We start from the raw sequence: 16,159 nt of genomic DNA on the forward strand, positions 1-16,159 counted from the left end.
ACCCAGAAAGAATTTCGGGTTAAATAAGTGTCTGGAGGATCCGCCACAGAAAAAAACGTTGCAAGCTCCGTTTTGAAATCTTTGAGGATGGTGACAGACAGCAAGTTTTGGCGGATCCTCACAAAAAACGGATGCAACGGACAGCAATCCGTCACAATCCGCCATTAATGCAAGTCAATGGGGAAAAAAAACGGATCCTCAAAAGAAAATTGAGGATCCGTTTTTTTCAAAACCTGGCGGATTGTGACTGATTGTAAAAAACTGAAGTGTGAAAGAGGCCTAAGGGAAATGAGAGGATGACATTTAGGAACACAGTGAGCAGCCAGATGGGGCCTGCAAAGTTACTGACTGTCTTTGCATGTAAAGTCTGGATCATAACAGGCCATCAATCAGCAGAAATGTTTCCTGGATTTCTGTGGAGCAGATGGTCCATCCATGTGTATAAAACACAGCGCTCTATGTACAATCCCTGGCACCGAACAGGGTGCCCCCCACAGACCAGCACACTGCTCTCCTGAAATACTCTGTGCTGCTGTCACCCTGCTCCTTCCACCATACATCAGGCTCCTGTTGCCTCGCTTTCACACATCGCCAGGACAGGATCTGAGGAGAGGAATAGGGTCTTCGGTCACCGAGGATGGCAGGCAGCAAGGATTCTGGGAGCAGGGTGACAGCAGCACAGAGTATTTCAGGAGAGCAGTGCGCTGGTCTATGGGGGGCACAGAGGGAGATATATGGGAGAGGAGCAGGGAGACAGCAGCACAGAAATCCAGGAAACATTTCTGCTGATTGATGGCCTGTTCTGATCCAGACTTTGCATGCAAAGACCCCATTCCCCTCCTCAGATTCTGTCCTGGCGATGTGTGAAAGCGAGGCGACAGGCGCAGTCCGGGGTGACACTGGGAAACAGGCTGGGGGGGAATGGAGCCATACAGTAACGATAAAAATGAGACCCCTCTCTTCAGCTGCCTCCCCAGCCCTCCCCTGACTGTACCTATTACCCCTGACCCGTGTGCAGGTGCTCAGCCAGAACCACCCTAGAATGGGTCCCCTTTTAGCAGATCACAAATAATACCGCCATATACTTCACACACAATGCCGCCATATAGATCATACACAATACCACCATGTAGATCACACATAAAACCAGCAGGGTGACAGCAGCACAGAGTATTTCAGGAGAGCAGTATCACAAGGCAGAGAATTAGATACACGGCTCAGCAGACAGTATCACACAGGAAAGATTAAGATATACACGGCTCAGCAGACAGTATCACACAGGATAGGATTAGATACACGGCTCAGCAGGCAGTATCACACAGGATAGGATTAGATACACAGCTCAGCAGTCAGTATCACACAGGATAGGATTAGATACACGGCTCAGCACACAGTATCACACGATAGGATTAGATACACAGCTCGGAAGACAGTATCACACAGGATAGGATTAGATACACGGCTCAGCACACAGTATCACACAGGATAGGATTAGATACACAGCTCAGCAGACAGTATCACACAGGATAGGATTAGATACACAGCTCAGCAGACAGTATCACACAGGAAAGGAATAGATACATGGCTCAGCAGACAGTATCACACAGGATAGGAATAGATACACGGCTCAGCAGTCAGTATCACACAGGAGAGGATTAGATTCACGGTTCAGCAGACTATCACACAGGAGAGGATTAGATACACGGTTCAGCAGACTATCACAGGAGAGGATTAGATACACGGCTCAGCAGACTATCACACAGGAGAGGATTAGATACACGGCTCAGCAGACTATCACACAGGAGAGGATTAGATACACGGCTCAGCAGTCAGTATCACACAGGAGAGTATTAGATACACGGCTCAGCAGTCAGCATCACACAGGAGAGGATTAGATACACAGCTCAGCAGGCAGCATCACACAGGAGAGGATTAGATACACAGCTCAGCAGGCAGTATCACAGGAGACAGTATTACAGATATGCTCACACTGGTGTAATTGCCCAACCCCCCCCCCCCCCCATACACTAGACTATGGGCTGTATATGTCACTATAAAAGCAAAGGTGACAGATAACCGGAGATCACTGGGGCTGTGAGTGAGGAGGCAGAGACAGCAGGAGGACAGTGGAGCTGGAGCAGGAAGCACGGTGCAGAAAGTGGAGCTCAGCAGATAGCACTGGGCTACAGTAAAATGGCGCCCAGCCACACCTACAGCAGTGAATGGTGCAGCCCACAGGGGCGTGCCCAGTTCTCTGCTAATGAGGCTGCATGGTGGGGTCGGGAGCCGGCCGCAGTCTCCTATGTCCAGGGACGGCCATATTTGCAGACTGTATGAGTCCTCCACAGATCTGCAAAACAAGATGGCAGCGCCCAGTGGCTACATTAAAACATTATTACAAACAAACCATAAATCCTAGTTAGTACAACATTTGCTTTAACAACATGTTTTGTTACTTACTCTTTTTTTTGCAAATTATATAAAATTGCGGCACCTTCCCTTTAAGAAGGCTGTTCCACATTATTAAGCAGCCTACATTTTTTGCCAAAATGGGAAAGAAAAAGGATGTGTCGGCTGCTGAGAAGCAACAAATTGTGGAGTATTTAGGTCAAGGCATGACTACAATCAACATTGCCAAGACACTTCATCGTGATCATCGCACATCAAGAAGTATGTAGGTGATTCCCAGCACACACGTGTGCGTGCTGATAAGGAAAAATTGAGGACTCTTTCCAACAGGCAATTGCGTCAGGTTAAAAGAGCAGCTGCAAAAATGCCTTATAGCAGCAGACAAGTTTTTGAAGCTGCTGGTGCCTCCAACATCCCCCAAACATCAAGATGCAGGGTCCTTCAGAGGTTTGCAGCTGTGCGTAAGCCATCCTGTCGATCACCTCTATCCACTGCACACAAGCAGAAACGGCTCCAGTGGGCCAAACGATACATGAAGACTGACTTCCAAACTGTTTTGTTCACCGATGAGTGCCGTGCAACGCTCGATGGTCCAGATGGATGGAGTGGAGGATGGCTGGTTGATGGACACCCCATGAAAACACGGCTAAGGCACCAACAAGGAGGAGGTGGAGTAATGTTTTGGGCTGGAATCATGGGGAGAGAGATTGTCGGCCCCTTTAGGATCCCTGAAGGGGTAAAGATGAACTCCATAATCTATGTGGAGTTTCTAAAACAGCACTTCCTGCCATGGTTCAAGAGGAAGAACCGTGCTTTCCGCAGCAAGATCATTTTCATGCATGATAATGCCCCGTCTCATGCTGCAAATAACACATCTGCATCTCTGGCTGCTATGGGCTTAAAAGAGGACAAACTTATGGTGTGGCCACCATCTTCCCCTGACCTCAACCTCATTGAGAACCTCTGGAGCATCATCAAAAGGAGTGTCTATGATGGCGGGAGGCAGTTCACATCTAAGCAACAGCTCTGGGAGGGTATTCTGTCCACATGCAAAACAATTGGAAGCCCAAACCATTCAAAAACTGACAAATTCAATGGACGAGAGAGTTCAGAAGCTTCTTTCCAACAAGGGGTCCTATGTGCAAATGTAACATCACCTAGAAGAAAGTTTTGACTTGAAAACAGTTGGATTTCATTTTGTAATAAGCTGATAAGGCTTATAATTTCACAATTGAACAATTGACCATTTTTTTGTTCAAAATAAAAAGGTTGAAAACTCTGCTGTGCATAATAATTTGGAACATGCATTTTGAGTGTTTCTTATTTTTAAAAATATACTGTTTTCATAGGCAGTTTGTTCAAAAACATTGCAATTATACTAGAATAGTAGATGACTGGAAAATAACAATGACTGCAATTCATATAGGTAATTTAGAGAAAATATGAGGAAAAAATTTTTGCATAATAATTTGGAACACAGTGTATATAGATTACTCTTTACATTGAAGAAATAAATGTGTGTCTTAATGAAATACTTTTAAGCATTACAGAATGCTGTAGATCAGCCCCTGATTGCGGTGGCCGCATCTTATAGGCTGGAAATGGGGTGACAGATTCCCTTTAAAACCTTACCAAACTTTGTGTGACTATAGCCTAAGGTTCTGTTGGATATGAAATAGTTGTGGACTTCATCTTTCGAATTGACAGTGACTGTGCATCATGTTCACATCATCAGTCACATTTGTTTGCCTGTGATGAGATATGAGCCCTGGGATTCCTAAGGCCTGTTTCACATTTCCGCTATTTGACGGGAGGCTAAATCCGCCAGAGCCGTTAAAAACGGATCCGCCTCCGTCATGCGCAAAACGGATGTCACCGGATCCGTGTAGTGTACGGATCCGGTGAAGTCGGCTAGCAGGGGAAAATTTAAAGAAAGAGAGAGATTTTTGCATTGCTGCGGCTTTTCCAGAAATGCAATTCAAGGTTAAATTGCTCGGCAGAGAAATTCTGCCGGGCATGCGCAATTGAAAATAGCGGACTGTCGCTCTGAAAAAATGTTTCAGAGTCCGTCCCCTCCGCCCGGGAACCGCTAAAATTTTCACGGATCTGTCAAAAAACGGATGTGACGGACGGCCATCAGTCAAAATACGCCACTAATGTAAGTCTATGGGGAAAAAAACGGATCTGCCAGAAAAAAGGGGCGGATCCGTTTTTTTCTAAAAGTGGCGGATTTTGACTGACGTCAACGGAAGTGTGAAACAGGCCTAAGAGGTAGAACAGCCATAACAGAACTTTGAGTAGGAGTCGTAGATTAAAGGGGGTTTACCAAAGTCTTACGTTATAGCCTATCAATATGGTATGCGATAACTTGCTGATTGTTGTGTATCTGACCCTAGGACCCTCCACGATCCTGAGAACAATGCTCTGCCGAGTCACTTCTTGGAAGGAGCAGAGGTGCATACACAATCTGCTTTCTAGGGGACTGATAAATTGCTGCGCTCAGCGTTGTACGACAGTCCCATAATCAGTTAAACAGAGGTCCAGTGTGTGCACCTCCACTTTATTCAAGAAGAGGCTCTGCAGAGCACGGTTGTCAAGATTGTTTGGGGAAGGAGCAGAGGTCAGACCTACCCAGCAATCACCACCATTTCCCGTACCAGCAAGACTTCTTTAAAGGGGTATTCCCATCTTATATAACCATAATATACCATTAATAGATGATCAGGGGATCACCCACCAAGACAGAGTGCTGCATCCTTTTTTGAGTTTTCCCTGCACAGCCAACCCTCTTCATGCTTAGGATTTGTGAGGGTCAAAGTGATCATAAAGTGATAGCAGATATAGTTCATTCATCATCACAAGATGAGACTAACCCTTTAGGCGCCACAAGCGTTCAGTAGAACTGTGGGCAATTGAGGTGTTGCATCCATATAATAGACCCCCAAAAAGCATTTTGAGAGGATGCACCTCTAATGAAGCCCTATTACTGCTCCATATGAAACATAGCGGTGTACACGAGCCCAAATCAGACATTATAAATGACACATAAGCAGCGTTCAGCATCATCCATATAATTACAGCAGAGTAGTGAGGGGTCAATGTCCACCATCATCTCGGCTACTGCACATAGTTCTTCGGATACAGCTTGAATAACTTGCCCTTCTGGCTCGGCTCAAATCCGTATTTTTCCAGATTATTGGGATCGAAGCTTCTGTTCTTAATGTCCTTCTCTATGGCCGGAGCAGCAGTTTCCATGAACAGTCTCTTGGCTGTCATCTGTTCCTCAGTCCCGGCAGGAGCCTTGTATGAGACGTATGGCCGCAGCTTGAAGCCGCTCAGATCAGGGACGATAAACTCCGGCACCATCTCCTTCACTTTGACGAACTTCCTATTGGAGGTCAGGTACCCGACCTTCTTAGCCCCTCTGCCCCTGTTGAAAGATCTGGGTCCCATCTTGCTGGTGATTTCGGCCATTCGGTCAGAACCTCGGACGAAGCCGCGAACGATGTTCTGAAGCAGCCCCATGGTGGCTTCCTGTGGGAAAGACATCATAAGAGATCACTAAGGACGGCCATTGTGGAAACCACCTGCAAGAAGAAGTATTTCATCTTCCTTTAACCCATGAAGTACTCTCATCCCCCTGCTCTAACAGCCAGGATCCTCTATAACTGCAATCCAGATGGCGTAACCCCTTAGATCAGGGGTCCTCAAACTACGGCCCGCGGGCCGCATGCGGCCCTCCAAAGACTTTTATCCGGCCCTCCGCCAGGCCGACTTTGAGATCTTGAACTGCACTGCAGTTCAGTGCCGGCGGGCTGTGTAATTGCGGGCGGGACGAGGCGCCGAGGAAAGGCGTTGCGCAGCCCTCCCGCAGCACAGTGCACAGAGACGACGTGATTGTCATCACGCCGCCTGCGCGGTCTGATGATGTCACGCCGCCTGGGCCTGTGCCGGAAGAAGACGGAGACGAGCGGGCGCCTCTTCAGAGCAGTGCGGGGACATAGGTGAGTACTTTTTTTTTTTTTTTAATGCCGGTTCCTATTGGGGATATTTTCCTGCCTAGTGGGGACATTGTTCTGCCTAGTGGGGATCTGTGCTACCTATTGGGGATATTTTCCTGCCTAGTGGGGACATTTTCCTGCCTAGTGGGGACCTGTGCTACCTATTGGGGACATTTTTCTGCCTAGTGGGGACCTGTGCTACATATTGGGGACATTTTTCTTCCTAGTGGGGACATTGTTCTGCCTAGTGGGGACCTGTGCTACCTATTGGGGACATTTTTCTGCCTAGTGGGGACATTTTCCTGCCTAGTGGGGATCTGTGCTACCTATTGGGGATATTTTCCTGCCTATTGGGGACATTGTTCTGCCTAGTGGGGATCTGTGCTACCTATTGGGGATATTTTCTTGCCTAGTGGGGACATTGTTCTGCCTAGTGGGGACCTGTGCTACCTATTGGGGACATTTTCCTGCCTAGTGGGGATCTGTGCTACCTATTGGGGATATTTTCCTGCCTATTGGGGACATTGTCCTGCCTAGTGGGGATCTGTGCTACCTATTGGGGATATTTTCTTGCCTAGTGGGGACATTGTTCTGCCTAGTGGGGACCTGTGCTACCTATTGGGGACATTTTTCTGCCTAGTGGGGACATTTACCTGCCTATTGAGGACATTTACCTTCCTATTGGGGACATTTACCTGCCTATTGGGGACCTGTGCTACCTATTGGGGACCTGTGCTGCCTATTGGGGACCTGTGCTGCATATTGGGGACCTGTGCTGCATATTGGGGACCTGTGCTGCCTATTGGGGACACTTACCTGCCTTTTGGGGACCTGTGCTGCCTATTGGGGACATTTACCTGCCTAATGGGGACCTGTGCTGCCTAATGGGGACCTGTGCTGCCTAATGGGGACATTTACCTGCCTATTGGGGACTTTTACCTGCCTTTTGGGGACCTGTGCTGCCTATTGGGGACATTTACCTGCCTTTTGGGGACCTGTGCTGCCTATTGGGGACATTTACCTGCCTAATGGGGACCTGTGCTGCCTAATGGGGACATTTACCTGCCTATTGGGGACTTTTACCTGCCTTTTGGGGACCTGTGCTGCCTATTGGGGACATTTACCTGCCTATTGGGGACATTTACCTGCCTAATGGGGACATTTACCTGCCTAATGGAGACCTGTGCTGCCTATTGGGGACATTTACCTGCCTTTTGGGGACCTGTGCTGCCTATTGGGGACATTTACCTGCCTATTGGGGACCTGTGCTGCCTATTGGGGACATGTGCTGCCTATTGGGGACATTTACCTGCCTTTTGGGGACCTGTGCTGCCTATTGGGGACATTTACCTGCCTATTGGGGACCTATGCTGCCTATTGAGGACATTTACCTGCCTATTGGAGACGTATGCTGCCTATTGGGTACATTTACCTGCCTTTTAGGGACCAATGCTGCCTATTGGGGATTCTTGCACCACACCAGTCTGAGCCTGAGGTAAAAGTGGAGTTCCACCAATATGGGCACTGGTGAGGCTGCATTGATGGGCACTGAGCAGGCTGCGCTGATGGGCACTAATCAGGCTGCATTGATAGGCACTAATCAGGCTGCATTGTTGGGTACTGATCAGGCTGCATTGATGGGCACTGATCAGGCTGCATTGATGGGCACTGATCAGGCTGCATTGATGGGCACTGATCAGGCTGCATTGATGGGCACTGATCAGGCTGCATTGATAGGCACTAATCAGGCTGCATTGTTGGGTACTGATCAGGCTGCATTGATGGGCACTGATCAGAATGCATTGATGGGCACTGATCAGGCTGCATTGATGGGCAGTGCAGTCTGTATGTCTCTGTGTGGGCAGTTTTATTGCTGGTATATTGTTTTTGTAGCGCTGTATATATGTTGGTATTTTACTAATAGCAATTTTGAATCCCTAGGAAACAATGATATCAAGAAAGAGAAAAAATTAACTCGAAGTGTAGGATATTCGAAGAACCCAAAAAATCGGTAAGTTTGATGATTTAACTTCATTTTTATTATTGTATTTGTTCCTATTTTTTTTTTTACTTCTAAACAAGATATGTGCAGTGTGCACAGGAATTTATTCATAATTTTTTTTAAACTATATTCTGGCCCTCCAACGGTCCGAGGGACCGTAATCTGGCCCCCTGTTTAAAAAGTTTGAGGACCCCTGCCTTAGATACTATTCTCAGGATCGACTTTGGCTTTTAAGTGGCTACCAGATGAAAGTACCTGTCACACAAATGTGACCACTGCAGCCAATCACTTGCCCATCTCGGGCAAAACAGAAAACTCGAAAATTTTCAGGACACAGAATCAAAATATACCCCGTATTTAAAAAAGAAAAAAAAAAAAGTCCATTTTGTGTATTTGGGATGCCTCTATCCGCTACGACTGGAGCAAGCTCCGATCACTGGTGTTTAACCCCCTAAATGCCACTACCACTGACCGCACAGCATATACATGTGGCACAGATTCAGGTACCCATTATGAGCACAAAGTGCCAATGGGCCGCCGAGGCTTCAGAGGTGATGACATCACAACTGGACAATATGCGGAGTAAATCCAAGAGCCAGCGCTAGGTGAGTGATAAATCACAGCACCCGGTCCTAAGCGGAACCGCGCCCCAATACGTGATTAGTTTCGTGGGGCGCCAAACGGAACGCTAATGGTTAACCTCTCACCTTCAGATAGCGCCGTACGCGCAGCGAGCGCAAGGAGACAGTGTCGTGAACCTACCGCAAATTAAGCAGTGCGTGTAAAGCCTCGTTCTGATCTCATCTAGCCAATCACCGAGTACTAAGGAGTCAAGCGCGCTGATTGGTCAGTTCTGTACAGCTTCTGTGAGGCGCTGAAGCGTGTAGCGCATGCGCGTCTCAGAGAGACAGCTCGAGCGACCGGCGGGAGAGGCGGAGAAGGCGAGAAAGGCGTGCAGCTAATTGCACATATGGCGACTGCCAAGTGATTCTGAGGTGAAAAGTTAGAAGTTAAAGCTTTATAGGAATACAAGTATGGACAGAGGAATGAGTGAGCACTCTGCCGGTACTGTGTATGAGCGAGCAGTGTGTCACCCTGAGCACGGGCCAACTTGTCAGTGCTCTAACTCGGGTTGGGGGCGACACCGGATGTGTTCGTGGGGGAAGCAGCGCTGTGATTTGTCAGTGGTCTATCTCCTAACAGCCAATCCACAGTAGGGAATTCCAGTCATGTGACGCGTGTCAGGTGGGGAAGATAGTAAGGGCAGGGTTGAGCCTGACATCACACCTGGAAGGAGCCCATACAGTCTAGTATCTACCGTAAGGGCAGTACTGACCGCTGTTTACGGGACCGCCGGTAAGTGGTCGGGGGCGGCGCTGAGTGCAGGAGGCCAGTGTCATTACACACGGTGATAGCTGTCATCGTGGCCGGCATGTGTACTTGTGTGTAAGGCCTGGAGGCCATAGGAAGAGCGAGCAGTGCAGGAGCCAAGGGCCCCAGTGATACCAGCAGCTCCCCCAAGTTACAGGGCAGGAAGTGTACAGCCTGGCAGGCCTCATACCTGATGTATCTGTGGGTGACTGACTGGCAGGGAGCTAGTGCACGGTAATGTACCTGTATACACTGCACTGTACGCTATCTATATACTGTGACGTACCTGTATACACTGCACTGTACGCTATCTATATACTGTGATGTACCTGTATACACTGCACTGTACGCTATCTACATACTGTGACGTACCTGTATACACTGCACTGTACGCTATCTATATACAATTCAATTCAAAGAAGCTTTATTGGCAGGACTAAATACACATTAGTTTTGCCAAAGCAAGTGTACAGAAGGGAATGGGGATAGGGACTGTAGGAAAGGTGGGTGGGGGCAGATCCAGGATGGGGCTATAGAAGTCCATGGCATAGGGAAGGTGGATGGGGGCAGATCCAGGGTGGGGCTATAGAAGTCCATGGCATAGGGAAGGTGAATGGGGGGCATGGGGCAGATCCAGGATGGGGGCTATAGAAGTCCATGGCATATCATAGTTCTCTTTCTCGCAGTCTATGACATGCGCTCACATACCGCGCTGCTATCTCCACTGCTCTCTCTTCTTCCCCCAGCAGGATATATGTTTTAACTTCCTCCTTCATGGTGATGAAATCCAGGAAGAGATGTGAGAGTCCCTCACTGCTGAGTATTTCGGGCAGTGTAGCAGGAAGTGGGTCTCATCCTCCAGAGCCTCCTGGTCACAGTGTTGGCACAGTCTTTCCTCCCTGGGCTTGTAGCTCTGCCTGTGTCAGCCGACCTCGATGGCCAGACTGTGGGCACTGAGTCTATACCGGCTCAGGATCTTGCGGTCTCTGGGGTCCGGGAGTTTCTCCAGGTATGGGGCCAGTCTGTAAGTCTCTCTGTAGACTTCGGTACATGGTCAGTTTCTGTGAGCGGATGATGTCGTTCTTCCAGTCACTTATGTACCTCTCCTGGCCTTCGTCTACCATCTTCCTGATTCCGGCTTTTGTCAGGTTGCTGTGATTGGTGTTTTGGTCAGGTTGAGTTTGGGTGGGCTGTTCCGAGGGTCCTGGTTTTTCTGTTTCCCCTACATGTGTCAGGGCTTTATGGTGATGGGAGCTTGGATTGCTCCTTTGTAGGTGAGCCCGGAATGACAGTTCCCTCTTTAGAACCGTTAGGTGTAGAGGGAATCTGCTCAGCTCGGCCCGGCAAGCACTGTTGGAGGTGCTCCGATGGACTTGGAGAAGGTGCTTGTGGAATATTTCTGTTGGGCTGGAATCCCACCTTGACCAGTCTGGGTAGGTGTGAGGGCCCCAGACTTCACTGCCATACAGGAGGATTGGGGCGATTATAGAGTCAAAGATTTTTAACCAGACCCTCACTGGTGGCTTCAGATGGTAGAGTTTCCTTCGGATGGCATAGAAGGTTTAGCTGGCCTTGTCTTTCATGGTCTCTATGGCTTGTTTGAAGCTCCCTGACCGGTGAATCTCTAGGCCCAGGTAGGTATATTTGTCCGTTCCTGTAAGGGCGCAGTTCTTGAGGACAAATGAAGGGTGCTGGTTTGATTTTCTCTTTCTCTTCTGGAACACCATGATGTTGGTTTTCTTTAGGTTGACTGGTAGATCCCAGGTGGAGCTGAATTTCTCTAAGATTTTCAGGTTGTCTTGGAGGCCTTTCTCGGTTGGTGACAGAAGCAGCAGGTCATCTGCATACAGGAGGAATTTCACCTGCGTGTCGTGGAGGGTGAGACCTGGTGTTGTGGAAGATTCCAGAACGGTAGCCAGCTCGTTGATGTAAATGTTGAAGAGCGTTGGGCTTAGGCTGCAGCCTTGTCTGACTCCCCGGCTCTGCTGGAAATAAGCCGTTCTTCTGCCATTCACACTCACACTGCAGAGGTTCTCGGTGTAGGAGCTTTTGATAACATCATAGGTCTTTCCTCCTATTCCGCTCTCCAGCAGTTTCAGGAATAAGCCTGGGTGCCACACCGAATCAAAGGCCTATTTAAAGTCCGTGAAACAGGCGTATATCTTCCCGTTCTTTGTGTTGTGCACGTGGCTCTGAATGAGGCTGTGCAGGGTGTAGATGTGGTCAGTGGTGCGGTGGTTTGGCATGAACCCTGCTTGGCTCTTGCTGAGGACGTTGTGCTCAGTGAGGAAACTGAGGATACTCTTGTTCAGGATGCTGTTGAACAGTTTTCCTAGGTTGCTGCTGACACTTATTCCTCTGTAGTTGGCTGGGTCATACCTGTCCCCATTCTTGTGGATGGGCGTGATGAGGCCTTGATTCTAGGTACGAGGGAAGTAGCCGGCACTTAGCACAATATTGAAGAGTTTAACCATTGCAGCCTGTATTTCTGGTGGGCTGTACTTCAGCATTTCTGGTAGGATTCCGTCCAGGCCACAGGCTTTTCTACATCTTATGGAAGAGATTCTCTCTGCTACTTCCTGTAATGTAATAGGTGCATTCACGGGGTTTTGGAAATTTTTTACTTTTTCCTCCATTGCTTTTAGTTTTGCCATTATGCTTTCCTGTTCTTGGCTTAGTTCTTCCTTTGGGATGTCTTTATAGAGGTCTCTGAAGTACTGGAGCCTGATGTTGCCATTTTGGATATGGATGTTGTTTTTCTTGTCTTTTGTGCCCATGTGGTTCCATAGTTCCCAGAAGGAGTTGTCTTGGAGGGCATCTTGGAGTTGGTTAAACTTGGTAGAGATGTAACTCTGCTTCTTCCTCCTGAGGATGGTTTTGTACTGCCTTTGTATGGTTTCATAGGCTTCCCTCAGACCCGGGTGGTTGGGGTCTCTGTGTTTCTTGTTTGAGGCTGTTCTCAGGGTCTTCCGTATGGCTTTACATTCTCTGTCAAACCATCCGTTGATCTGTTTTTCTTTTGGTCTTTTGTAGTTGACTTTTTAAGGTCGGACAGTCTGGCCATTGCATAGAATATGTTGTTGAGGTCTTTTGCAGCTTGACTCACTCCCTTTGGGATAGGCTGGTACTCGTGATGTATCTGTATACACTGCACTGTACGGTATCTATATACTGTGATGTACCTGTATACACTGCACTGTATGCTATCTCTATACTGTGACGTACCTGTATACACTGCACTGTACGCTATCTATATACTGTGACGTACCTGTATACACTGCACTGTATGCTATCTATATACTGTGACGCACCTGTATTCACTGCACTGTACGCTACCTGTATACACTGCACTGTGCGCTATCTATATACTGCGACGTACCTGTATACACTGCACGCTATGTATATACTCTGACGTACCTGTATACACTGCACTGTACGCTATCTTTATACTGTGACGTACCTGTATACACTGCATTGTACGCTATCTTTATACTGTGACGTACCTGTATACACTGTACGCTATCTATATACTGTGACGTACCTGTATACACTGCACTGTACGCTATCTATATACTGTGACGTACCTGTATACACTGCACTATACGCTATCTATATACTGTGACGTACCTGTATACACTGCACTATACGCTATCTATATACTGTGACGTACCTGTATACACTGCACTGTACGCTATCTATATACTGTGACGTACCTGTACACACTGCACTGTACGCTAACTATATACTGTGACGTACCTGTATACACTGCACTGTACGCTACCTGTATACACTGCACTGCACGCTATCTACATACTGTGACGTACCTGTATACACTACACTGTACGCTATCTATATACTGTGACGTACCTGTACACACTGCACTGTACGCTAACTATATACTGTGACGTGTCTGTACACACTGCACTCTACACTATCTATATACTGTGACGTACCTGTATACACTGCACTGTACGCTAGCTACATACTGTGACATACCTTTATACCCTGCACTGTACGCCATCTATATTCTGTGACGTACTTGTATACACTGCACACTATATACTGTGACGTACCTGTATACACTACACTGTACGCTATCTATATACTGTGACTTGCCTGTATACACTGCACTGTACGCTATCTATATACTGTGACATACCTGTACACACTGCACTGTACGCTATCTATATACTGTGACTTACCTGTATGCACTGCACGCTATCTATATACTGTGACATACCTGTACACACTGCACTGTACGCTATCTATATACTGTGACGTACCTACACTGCACTGTACGTTATCTATATACTGTGACGTACCTGTACACACTGCACTGTACGCTATCTATATACTGTGACGTACCTGTATACACTGCACTGTACGCTATCTATATACTGTGACGTACCTGTACACACTGCACTGTACGCTATCTATATACTGACTTACCTGTATACACTGCACTGTACGCTATCTATATACTGTGACATACCTGTAAACACTGCACTGTACGCTATCTATATACTGTGACGTACCTGTATACACTGCACTGTACGTTATCTATATACTGTGACGTACCTGTACACACTGCACTGTACGCTATCTATATACTGTGACGTACCTGTATACACTGCACTGTACGCTATCTACAGTGGTGGCTAAAAGTATTGGCACCCCTGCAATTCTATCAGATAATACTCATTTTCTTCCTGAAAATAATTGCAATCACAAATTCTTTGGTATTATCTTCATTTAATTTGCTTGCAAGGAAAAAGCACAAAAGAGAATGAAGCAAATCATTAAACATTTCACACAAAACTCCAAAAATGGGCCAGTCAAAAGTATTGGCACCCTCAGCCTAATACTTGGTTGCACAACCTTTAGCCAAAATAACTGCGACCAACCGCTTCCGGTAACCATCAATGAGTTTCTTACAATCCTCTGCTGGAATTTTAGACCAACCATCTTTGGCAAACTGCTCCAGGTCCCTGATATTTGAAGGGTGCCTTATCCAAACTGCCATTTTTAGATCTCTCCACAGGTGTTCTATGGGATTCAGGTCTGGACTCATTGCTGGCCACCTTAGAAGTCTCCAGTGCTTTCTCTCAAACCATTTTCTAGTGCTTTTTGAAGTGTGTTTTGGGTCATTGTCCTGCTGGAAGACCCATGATCTCTGAGGGAGACCCAGCTTTCTCACGCTGGGCCCTACATTATGCAGCAAAATTTGTTGGTAGTCTTCAGACTTCATAATGCCATGCACACGGTCAAGCAGTCCAGTGCCAGAGGCAGCAAAGCAACCCCAAAACATCAGGGAACCTCCGCCATGTTTGACTGTAGGGGAGTGTGTTCTTTTCTTTGCATACCTCTTCTTTTTTTTTTTTTTTTTCCTGCAAACTCTATGTTGATGCCTTTTCCCAAAAAGCTCTACTTTTGTCTCATCTGACCAGAGGACATTCTTCCAAAACGTTTTAGGCTTTCTCAGGTAAGTTTTGGCAAACTCCAGCCTGGCTTTTTTTATGTCTCGGGGTAAGAAGTGGGGTCTTCCTGGCAGGGCTGTGGAGTCGGTAAGTCAAACCTGTGACTCCGACTCCGGCATATATTGCTTATATTCAGGTGAAAAATGTATTGTAGTACAATGTGAACATCAGACACTTAATCATTTTTGTGATACAATAATCAAGATATTTAGATAGAACATAATATATATTTATTGGAATACAACTTTAGAACAAAAAACTGTAATAAATTGTAAATATCTAATACTATGTAATATCAATTACATATATAACACTATGTAATAAACTATGTAAGTGGCAAAAAACAGTTTTCAACAAAAACATACTAAATAGCATTTGTGCAGTCTATGAATTTGTCCTAAGAAATAGTATTGCCTCCATCAGATCCTCCTTCATAGAGGACCTCAAATCTGACCTAATAATTTTAAGGCCAGAGAACAACCTCTCTACACTAACTTAGGTTAGAGGCAAAGCCGTAACCACATGGGCAACATCTCTAACAATTTCCGTGTATAAAGGAATTGCCTCATGCACAGTCAGTTTTGATGAACGGTTGAATTTCTCTATTTCTTTGAGAGCAAGTGAAACATTTTGCTGAAATATGGTCAATCTGCTTGCTATAGGAGACGGAGTGGAATCTTTTTCCTTGCGGCAACGCTTTGCCTGCTCCATGTCATCCAAATACTTGTCAAAGTCAAACTCCTCATCTGATGAGGATAAAGATATGGCAGCAGTAGCACTGTCAGGACCCAAGTCCTCCTGTAGGCCACTCATCCTAACTGCTACCTCAGTCAGCTTCTTTTCCTTTAGTAAGCTGTTGATCATCAAGCAGTATACGATGACTTGGGTCCACATAAACA

At 46.8% G+C, this 16,159-nt stretch overlaps 2 protein-coding genes across 5 annotated transcripts in view; one reads left to right on the top strand and one right to left on the bottom strand.

The window, feature by feature from the left end:
* Nucleotides 1-5,464: 5,464 nt before the first annotated feature.
* On the bottom strand, nucleotides 5,465-9,281 carry MRPL41 (mitochondrial ribosomal protein L41). Of its 2 annotated transcripts, none has more exons than XM_073558328.1 (2): nucleotides 9,175-9,281; nucleotides 5,465-5,943 (listed from the first exon to the last, which is right to left on the bottom strand). In XM_073558328.1, exon 2 carries the CDS (start codon nucleotides 5,932-5,934, stop codon nucleotides 5,527-5,529), a length of 408 nt encoding a protein of 135 aa, XP_073414429.1. In that variant the 5' UTR covers nucleotides 5,935-5,943; nucleotides 9,175-9,281; the 3' UTR covers nucleotides 5,465-5,526. The 2 variants fall into 2 exon arrangements, with proteins under 2 accessions (XP_073414429.1, XP_073414428.1); XM_073558327.1 differs by having other exon boundaries at nucleotides 9,120-9,194.
* Nucleotides 9,274-16,159, top strand: part of PNPLA7 (patatin like domain 7, lysophospholipase) — a 339,713-nt gene continuing 332,827 nt past the window's right edge. Inside the window, exon 1 of one of the 3 annotated variants that reach the window (XM_073558322.1) lies at nucleotides 9,274-9,407. The gene's annotated coding sequence lies outside the window, so the exon portion shown is untranslated. Of the gene's footprint in view, nucleotides 9,408-9,629; nucleotides 9,769-16,159 lie in introns of those variants that run through there. The other 2 variants (XM_073558321.1, XM_073558323.1) reach the window with 2 other exon arrangements.

Source organism: Dendrobates tinctorius, unplaced genomic scaffold (assembly GCF_039654945.1).
Source record: "Dendrobates tinctorius isolate UK_male_01 unplaced genomic scaffold, ASM3965494v1 ptg000013l, whole genome shotgun sequence".
Classification (NCBI taxonomy): domain Eukaryota; kingdom Metazoa; phylum Chordata; class Amphibia; order Anura; family Dendrobatidae; genus Dendrobates; species Dendrobates tinctorius.